General features: G+C 49.4%; 1 protein-coding gene across 1 annotated transcript in view; it reads right to left on the bottom strand.

The window, feature by feature from the left end:
* Positions 1-767: 767 nt before the first annotated feature.
* MON1A (MON1 homolog A, secretory trafficking associated) overlaps positions 768-9,769 on the bottom strand; it is a 36,709-nt gene continuing 27,707 nt past the window's right edge. The window contains exons 2-6 of the mRNA XM_019505134.1: positions 8,983-9,130; positions 7,150-7,617; positions 5,776-6,541; positions 2,982-3,129; positions 768-1,090 (exon numbers count right to left, since the gene is read on the bottom strand). Of these exons, the coding sequence (XP_019360679.1) occupies positions 950-1,090; positions 2,982-3,129; positions 5,776-6,541; positions 7,150-7,617; positions 8,983-9,109 (1,650 nt within the window). The 5' untranslated portion in view covers positions 9,110-9,130 and the 3' untranslated portion in view covers positions 768-949. The remainder of the gene's footprint in view (positions 1,091-2,981; positions 3,130-5,775; positions 6,542-7,149; positions 7,618-8,982; positions 9,131-9,769) is intronic.

Here is a 9,769-nt window from a genome sequence, read left to right as displayed (position 1 = left end):
GGCAACTTCTCCTTTGTCCATTGTACATCCTAGAAACCCATTGCTGGCCTGCGAGCCCTTCGAGGTGTTTGGGACATTACACAGGTACCATAGGTCAGAGACTGGGAGGGAAGGGGCAGGCAGGTGCCAGCACCTCAGGCCCAGTTGGGATGGTTGGTAGGGGAGGTGCCACCTTAGTGCTCTCAGAGTAGACTCTACTGATGGAGAAGAGGAGAAATGAGTGTCTTTCACAAGGTGCCCCAGAGAGGTTTTGGAGTCTCTGTCGGTAGAACTTTAAAGGCAGGTTAAACAAATGCTGGTCTGGGATGGCTCATGTAGGGGTAGCCCTGCATTGAGGAGGGGCTTACACCAGGTTTTTCCTCCAGCTGACTTTCCTCCTAGAAACTGAAAAATGGGAGTGGATCGGGGTCCTAACACAGAAGAAAAACCCAAGAGTAGATCAATCCACCTCTCTCCAGTGACCCAGGGATTTACACCCCCCACTTAAGAGACCACAGCACCACATAGATTTTCCCCGAGACACAAGAAAGCCTCCTGGGGAGATAGCACAGCTTCAGTTTTCAATGCACAGACTGAGAACCTGCAGGCATTGTTGATGCACTGGAGGCTTCAGCAAGGAATGTGCATCTGGGATGGGTAGGCTGGGTGGCATTCCCCTTGGAAAGAAGTCCTCATTAGCTCCCAGCCCCAGAGTAATGGTGCAGCTGGCTTGGGAAGTGTTGATTTCTGGTTTTAAGATCAGCTACTTAAAGATCAGCTACATATTCCTGGATACATAAGGAATATGCTTCTTGCACATTCCCAGAGGGCTCTGCTCCTGCATCCCCACCTTCCTTTCCACCATGCTCACAAGAGGCCCAGGTCTGCTCTGAGAAGAGCCCATCTTTTGGGACAGATTACACAGTGCTGTTGGAGCTTCTCTAGGCCAGTGATGACTCCCCAGCACCCATCAGTAGGTCTGTGGTGTCAGGATGAAAAGCCGATCCTCTTCCTTACGGATCCACTTCATGAGCTTGTTGACAGTGCTGATAGCACCTGCCTTGGTCTCCAGAGGGCTGTAGCATACATAGAGCTCAAAGGCACTGGTCACCTGGGGAAGGGGGAGCATACACCAGTCAGTTTCTGAGCACAAAGGTATGATTGTCTCGTAGTTAGAGTCCTAGCCTACAATGTTAAGGCCTGCTGCTGACCTGTAGGTAGGCTTCAGTTCCCATCTGTACAAGGGGAAAAAGAGCAACGTGTGCATGAAGCACACCACAGCAGAGGCTGAGGCATTCAGTGATGGGGGCCCTAATTCATGAACAAGATGCATTTGCCTATTCTGGTAATTTACATCAATCACTCTGCTCTTGGATGTTTAAATAATGAATACCATGACTTTACTACAGGGATCTCATTGGCTTTCTACAAACAGCTAATGTAATTAACTTTCCTCCATTTGAATCTCTGGTCTTTTACAAACTCAAAGTGATGCCCAAGCTATGCCCACTTAAGAGCTGCGCTGGGACTTTGCCAGGAGCCCAGGCCTGCAAGTAATTCTCATCCAATGGAGTAGATCCTATACTCCTTATCTTTAGTAGGGAAATGAGGCCTACGGAGATGACAGCTCACAGCATACAGTGCAGCAAGACATCTCAGCTCAAGCCAGAACACTGCATGCTGGGACCTGTAGCCCCTAGGGACTGTCCTCCCATATTAAAGAGGATGGTAGCTTTGGGCTGTGCTGCAGAATGCTGGGCTAGCCCTGTCTGATAAGTGACAGTTTGTCTACTTCTTCTTAGGACTGCCATGCTCCAGAGTATGGTGGGAAAGGTATTGTTCTGATGTGGCTGTTCTGTGACAGAAGTAGTATCTCCTTGTTTCCCCAACAATGCTGTGTCATTCCATAGACTGATCTGGAGACATGGGACTATTCCATAGCAGCATTACTAACCCGGGTGAAACCAGGGCCTCCCCACCACCTTTGGCACAAGTGGCAACCCCAGGCTCATAGTAAAACCTTAGAAATCTCTTGAAATGCACTGCCATTGAGACACTACATGGCTATGAAGCATCAGGGTCTGGAAGTTCCAAGACCACCCAGCTGCTGTGTGAAAAGACAAAGGCTATGGATACATCAGATGCTTAGGGATGCATTAAGGGAGCTTCATTGCAAATTTCTGGGTATAACAGGGCACCAGAGAAGCTGCCTGATCCTTGTGTTAGGATGCCTTGGTAGATTGTAACTGACCTGGGAATCTGCACAACTTTACTTCTCATAATGTCTGATTACCGAGAGTAATCAGACCGAGAGTCCTCCCCACTTTGAGCCTGACTTCCTTCTTCAATACCACTCCTGGAGGTCTGGAACTGACTGCAAGCATACCAGGGCAGGGCCACCCAGCCCAGAAGCTCTCTTTAACCCCTTCCTTGCCAGGTGCTAGCCAGTTCACACCATCACACTGGGTATCTGGGACATCATGGTTGCCCCCATGCTGCAACACCACAGTCAGCTGGAACTTCCTGGACCTGGGAGGAATGAAACTCAGATATTCCTAGTCTGAAGTCAGGACTTTGCCATTTGAGCCAAAGGAGACTGTCCTTAGCTGCAAACAGGAAAAAGCTATGAATCTCTCTCATACACATTAGATATTTCCAGGGCATCTATCATGACAGTATTTCAGCACATATAAGATTTAATTCAGAGGCAATTCCTTTTAGAGGACAATGGGACACATGTATGTGATAGCTGGATTATGTCAGTATCTTCTTGCTCTCCTGCCTGGTTATGTCATCCCTTAATAGGTATGTGATGGTCTTTGTCTGTCTAGTTACTGGTCCATACAAGAGGATAAAAATCTACTACTGTTTCTAGCCAAAGATAGTTCTTTAGCTCTTACTGCTTCCTTGCTGTGCTCTAGGTTCAAACACCCTGCTGGCTTTAATGAGGTTGTGGTAAGCTCTGTGGTGGTGCAGCAGTACGAAGGACAAGCAGTTCTTACCCAAGCCAGGAGGTTCTCATTGGGTCCAGTGAAGTATATATTCTTCAGGGGATGTGAAGAGTTGTGGGCCCGACTGTGTAGGTATTGATACAGCCCCAGCAGTCTCTCTTTCTCCTCTTCACTGACATAGGGACCCTCAATCTCAGGGCTAGGAAAACAAATTCATTTGATTAAACCAAGGCAAACACTGCAATGCCAAACAATGGAATTCCTCTTTCTGGGATAGCAACAGAGCCCCACCTGGAACTCCTGAGCTAGGGTTGGGCGATAATAGCTGACACAGGCCCCTTTTATTTATTTGTGTATTTATTTATGCAATGTATATGACACTTCTCCCAACAAAGGCTCAGGGCTTACATCAAGAGAACAATGTAACTTATACAACAGGAGACCAGAGAGAGAAAAGTGAGTGACAGGTGAGCCGTCATGGAGAGCAGAGACTGGACAGGATCATGCTTGTCACAGCTGCAGAAGATGCTGAGAAATGTCTGGCTGAGGCTGGGGGTAAGGAAAAGGTCCCTCAACTCCTGTATGTCTCTGTGGCTATGAGTATTATAACATGGAAATAACCTCAAAACCATGTCTAGAACACACTTTATCCTGTTTTCCCCCTGAGCTCCTCATTCCCTTCCTCCCTAGTTGACAATCACACACACTACTTGATACACTGCTCTATGCATGACCTTTCAGAGCATCTGAAGAAGTGATTACAGGCTCAAAAAACCTTATACTATATATCTCTGATTTAGTTAGTCTATAAGGTGCAAATCTGCCCTGTGTTATGCTGCAATATGATACATCCTCCTACCTGTGTTGGTCCACATGACACTGCCAGTATAGCCTATCAGCTGTTCCTATGTTATCAAGAAGTATCTTTGGTGGACAATACCAGATGATCCATCAGCAGTGGGGAACAGTACAGTGCAATAGAGTCTATTGGATAGACAGACCAAAGAGAACAGGCCAATAGAGTCTACTGAAGAGACCAAACAGCAAGAAGCCTAAGCAGAAGCTTGAACTTGTCTTCTGCCCTAACCATACAGGCCAAGGAACTAGCTAGGCTAGTTCAGGCTCTCTTGATTTTGTTTACCACATTTAAAATGCCGGGAGTTTGGGCCAGACTGGGCATCTCGCTCTTGCAAACAGCCCAAGTCCCCTGAATGGCAGGTTGGGAGCAGAAAGGTACCATCAACTTTCCCCATGATAGCTCTGCCAGCAAGAACAGAAATCCTGGGGGAGATTTGCCTTAGAGTTGCCTGGCTTGAGTGACAAAGATGGAGTGGGGCTTCATGCCCTGTGTACCTGAGATAGCTACATAGACACTTGCTGTCAGGCTGGAGGGAGGTGGTGGGGAGGAACCTGGGCCAGGGCAGTGATGGGAAAAGTCCTTGAAGCAGTTATAATAAGAGTGAGTGCATGTTCCAGAGCTGGGATTTCCTGGTAATGTTTCCCATCAGTGCTACTAAGGCTGCAACTTTCCCAACCACACAACTAACGGGGGCCTAGTGTGAACAGGGCATGTAAGCCACATTGTTGTGACCCATTTGAAGTGTCTGGATGGTGCAGGAATGGGAAATCTGGCAGCTGCTTACAGACTGTTTTCTCCAGGGCACCATTGATATCCATTTCCTTTTGAACTGTTTACTTCTGGACATCATTGGTATCCCTCAGGTGGAGCTTAATGGGATAAAGACAGTCTGGGAGTCCCTACTTTATGCTTCCCCATAGAAATGTCTTCTCCATGGGTATCTTCCCACCCAGAGTATGAATCACACTGAAGATGGAAAGCTACCTGAGAAATACCCAAGAGGCTCTAGCTATTAGGCAGCCCCTTGTCACTACTGTCTTGGAAAACCTCCACGAACAACCACTCTGCACTGGAATGCCACCCACCTGCCTACTGCTGAAGCTGCCCCATTAGTGTTCATCCAGAACCAAGGCTCCCTGAAGCCCCATAGCACATCTCATAGGGCCTCTTGTTTTCCTGATGTCTGCTGCCATGCAGCTGGTGGCAAACTCAGACCTGACTGTGGATGGCATGTGGCTCTAAAGGCAAGACCAGATTGAAATATAAACAGGGGTTTTGGCAGGGGGTCCCTGCTTGGACTTGCAACTCCAAGGCTGAGCAATATGTCTACTCAACAGTGACAGCAGAGGAAGGCAGGTGCTGACTCCCTCACAAATCTTGTTGCAGGTCATGGGTCTAAAAGCCAGAGAATACAGCCCTGGCCACTGGAGGGGTAGCTGAAAGTTCCCTCCAGTGCCTTTCAGGGTAGAGAGGGCCATAGGTGCCATCTTTGCTTTTTGCTGATGTACTCTTGCAGATGTAACCCCTACCACAAAAAACAGCACTTTACTTTTAACTTGGCACATTCCTGTGGTGAGCCACGCACATGCCTAAAAGAGCCCTGCTCATACCCTCCTCTGCAGCCTCTGTAAAGACAGGGTGCTTTAGTGGAGCTTTTCTGGTGCTTTTATCGAATAGCTGATTGAATCAGTGTTAGCTAAAAGTGCCAAAAAGCCCCGTGGAAGTGCATGGTATTTGTAGATGCTGCAGAGCCGGATAGAAGCAACATGCTGCTTCTTCCAGTAAAGCACGTTTTTTGGTTTTTTTTTAACATCTGCAAGTGGCTCTGTGGGTGCTGAGCACCTGCTAATTTTTTTCAGTGGGTGCTTGAGCCCCAGAGCACCCACGGAGTTAGCACTTATGCAGAGTACCCCAAGTTAGTCCCTTTACTATGGCTTCCATGCCCCAGTTCAGCACTTGGGGACATCACCTGCTGCAGATTCTCACCTGGTAAAGAGCCCTGAGCTCTTGGATTTGTAGATGAAATGTCTGAGGTCTGGGATCCCCACTTGGGAGATGCTGTAGAAAGGTGTGCGCAGTGCCTCCTGTAGGACATGGTACACGCCACGTTTCCTTAGACGCTCCTGAAATCTGCGCTTGCAGTCGGATACAGTGAAGAAGTCCTCACGGTCAGTGGAGACAAGGAGTAGGCACAGATCTGTCTCTTGCTCCAGATAGGAAATGTGGGCGTGGAAGAAGCCACTGGAATTGAACTTAGGTAGGCAGATGGGAGTCCAGGCTTCACCCTCCCGGAAGGAGGAGGAGGAACTGATAAGGTTAAAGAGCAAATGGAGGTCAATGGGGTGCAGGAACTGGTCCTTTTTTCTTACCAGAGACACCAGTTGGTTCCTGGACAGAAGGATAGAGAACACCAAACTTTTGGCTCGGGCCTGCTGGAGGCTGGCACTCACAGCATCCCGCACCCCGGCTGCCATTGGTAGGCAGCGCACAGCACCCATCAGGAAACTAGGGTCCCGTGCCATGAGGTCCAGCAGGTTGTCAGTGATGCGCTCAGAGCCTGCCAGTAGCCTGCGCAGATCGTAGTTCTGCTTTTGCTGGAAGATGTGGTTGAGCTGTGTCCAGGTCAGGAGGCTGAGGATCTGGTAGTAGATATAGAGGAGCTCATGGGCAATCTCCTGTTCTGATTGCTGGGTCCGAGCCACGGCCACCAGCACCAGAGGGCTCCTGCGCACAAAGACCACCTTGTAGCCATCTGTTCGGCATGGGAGGTCCCAGCAACGAGAAAGAGAGGGAGAAAGGAGGAAAGGAGAGGGAGGGAGAGGTGAGTCTGTGAGCAAAGTGCTGTTGGGAAATACCATGAGAGTGATAGTGCCTTTTGTGGGTCAATAGTGAAGAAGCTCAACTGGGATGTGGATATGATCATGGACTCATTTGGTAAATTCAGTACTCCTGGGCTGGATTCAGGCAGGGAACCCTGAGCAATTTGCAACTGCTTGCGTAACTTAGACAGTTATCTATTTGCATGTCCAGTTGGGGTCACTACACAAGCAATGAGGCATTTATGTGTGTGACTTAAAGTTAGCTGCATGTAGAAATCTGGCTCATTATCTGGCAGTGAGCTTCTTTTAAAACTGTTGCTCATGCCGTTCTGTAAAGTGGTAACTAAAGAAGCTCCTCAATCTGTGCAGATGGAGGCTTCTCCCCTTGCCAGATCCATCACAAAGTCCCTGCTTTGCTGTTTTTCTGAAGTGGAACAGTCATCTCCCCTAGTCCCTTACAGCGGTCCTTTCCAATCAAAAGGCCCACCCAATAACTTGGAGGTAACATGCACTTTATGGGCACCCCCAGATATGATGGTACCTGCATGGATAGATCTGATGGCATTCTTCTCTGCCTCCAGGAAGGACACCAGAGCCATCATCACCCCCATAGTGCTGGACAGCGCTTCTTCTGACCCATAGCGAGAGTATACTGGTTTGCCTGCTTCACTCAGCACAAACACATGTTTCTGATGCATGCGCCAGGCATCCATAGTCACATCCTCCTCTTCCTTTCCCGATAGCACAGAGTCCCGTCGGCATGTCTGGGGTGAGAGGTCCAGCTTGTCCTCCTTGCTCTGCCTCATCTCTTCCTCCAGGTCCAAGGCCATACCTGTCAGCTGTGTGCTGAGCTCACTGAAGTCCTTGCTGATTTGCTCCATATTGGTCTGGTCAACCTCGTCCCCTTGCCCTTCCTCTGGGCTCCTGGATGTGACACCTGCATCCTCAGGGCTTGTCAGGTCCTCGTAGGACCGGGCATGAACAAACATTGTCCCCTCCTGACCTGCCCCTAGAAACCAACAAATCAGAGAGCTGTGGTCACTCCCAGTCAGCTAGGGAAATCCTTGGGCCAATGCATGAATGCCCACCCCAGTCAGCTCCCCTTTCCTGCCAGATGCGTCAATAGAGCCTCTGACACCAGGACAACAATAAGCCCAGCTGGTTCACTTCCCCCTCCCTCCTCCCACAATGAGGAAGAAGTTAGCTTTATAGGGACCTATCCTCCTAACATGGCCAGTGTCACAAAATGATACTGCCTCTTTAAATAGGATGTGCCCATCTCTAGCTACAGGCTGTGCAGGCACACACAAAGCCCTTGATACTCTCCTGCAGCACAAAGCTGGGGCTGGTACCACTGCTTTATGGCCTTCCCTATCTCTACTTCAGAGCTGTAAGGGGACTTTAGTCAAGGCCACAGAAAATAGTCATAGGCAGCTAGAACCCTGCCATGACTGTGCTAACTGTGACTGCCCATAGTTTCTGGGCAAGACAAGGTAAGCCCCTGCCTCTGTGCCTGCAGACTTCCCTGGATGAGCCAGTCATCACCCTCCCCCAAGGAACATGGGGAAGGTGATGAGTAAGTTAGATAAGCCTGCTGCCAAAGGCCTGCACTGTCCCTTCTTAGCAGGCTCCCCAGCCAGTGGGCAGAGCACAGAAAGGGAGAGCACATGAGGTTACTCGTGTCACTCATACAAGGGCCAGTGACTATGTTTACTGAAAGAGAGGAAGCTATAGGAGAGCTGAGTACAGAAGCAGAGGAATACTTAATGGGCCAAGAGGGGAAGTCTGTGGTCTGGAGGAATAGTCCTGTCATGCCCATCTCTAAATAAGATTAGATCCTGTCTTAACATAGTGGGAATTGTTCCTGGGGACTGAAATGTGGCTGGGACCCTAGCATAGATCTCACTGCCCCCTGGGCAGAAAATTCAATGTTTAGACCCCATGACACTTTACTCACCATGAAGCATGCTCTGCATATCCAGGGCCAGGGAGGTACATACCTCTCCTGAACAGAAGCCAGCAGCCAGCTTGCACAAATCCCATGCATGCTGGGACAGCAATAACCTCTGCAGGATCCCCTTGCACCAGAATGTCTCCAGGGACAGAGACACAAGGCAATGTGTGAGGGATGCAACTCCTCTGGACTCATTCTGCCAAGATCCCTGAGAAGGGATTGGGGGACCCAGAATCAGCATGGAGTTCTTAGCAGGTGGTATGCAGGGCACCTGCGGGGGCGCTGCTCACCCCAGTCTCCGTCCCAATCCAAGACCAGCAAGGCAGGGGGGAAGAGTTCCTGGCCTCCCATAGCCAGAAGAGCAATTGCATTGCAGGGGTATGGTTAACTCCATGGAGTGCAGCAATAATTTATTCCTACCTGGTTCTGTTCCCTGTGCCAGTCCTGGGGTAGGGCTCTCAGACCTCTCTGTGTGCTGCCCATCTGCTGGCACCAAGGATCCATTGGGCACTTCCCAGCCTTTTTTCTTGTGGACATCAGCAGCCATTTCTCAGGGGATGGCAGGGACCTGCATGTAAATGAGACCATCAACCCTTTGATACTTTTGTTACCTTTCCGCTGCTCCCTGGCTGGGCAACAGAAGCAATGCAACACAGTGGACGCTGGGGCTGCTGCCCTTCATCCCACTGACGGGATAGGGATAGGTCAATGAAGTAGTGCCTGGGTAGGGTAGCACTGGTGGTATATGGAATCTCTGCTCCAAAGGAATACTTCATTTCAGCTTGCTTTATTAATGCCTGGAGCATCTTGGGGAGAGAGAACACCTGGATAAGGCTTTGGTCACACATTACATACAGCATGCTCATGCTGTGAAGCTACCTTCTGAAGCTATCTGTAAATCCCTGCCTCTAGAACCAGTTCCTAGCAACTGGAATGTATCTATAGGGGCACCCCTACAACAGTCAGGCTGAGATCATGTTCTGTATACCCAGCAGCAGGAAGACTTGAAGTTTTTTCTATAGAAGGGATGGTGCCTCTGGTGAAGGTTCCAAGTGTGATTAAAGGGTTAAAGACCTAGCCCATTTAGAAGGGGCATGTCCTTTAAGCAGCCCTAACAAAATTCAGGTAGGAAGAGTCTACACCACATACATGCTGAGCCTAGGAGCAACCCTTGTCTGCTCAATTCTGTCAGCGTGAGCCAAAACCA

This window comes from Gavialis gangeticus, unplaced genomic scaffold (assembly GCF_001723915.1).
Source record: "Gavialis gangeticus isolate Ggan-Ray unplaced genomic scaffold, GavGan_comp1, whole genome shotgun sequence".
Classification (NCBI taxonomy): domain Eukaryota; kingdom Metazoa; phylum Chordata; order Crocodylia; family Gavialidae; genus Gavialis; species Gavialis gangeticus.
This window is presented reverse-complemented; position numbering and strand designations above follow the sequence as displayed.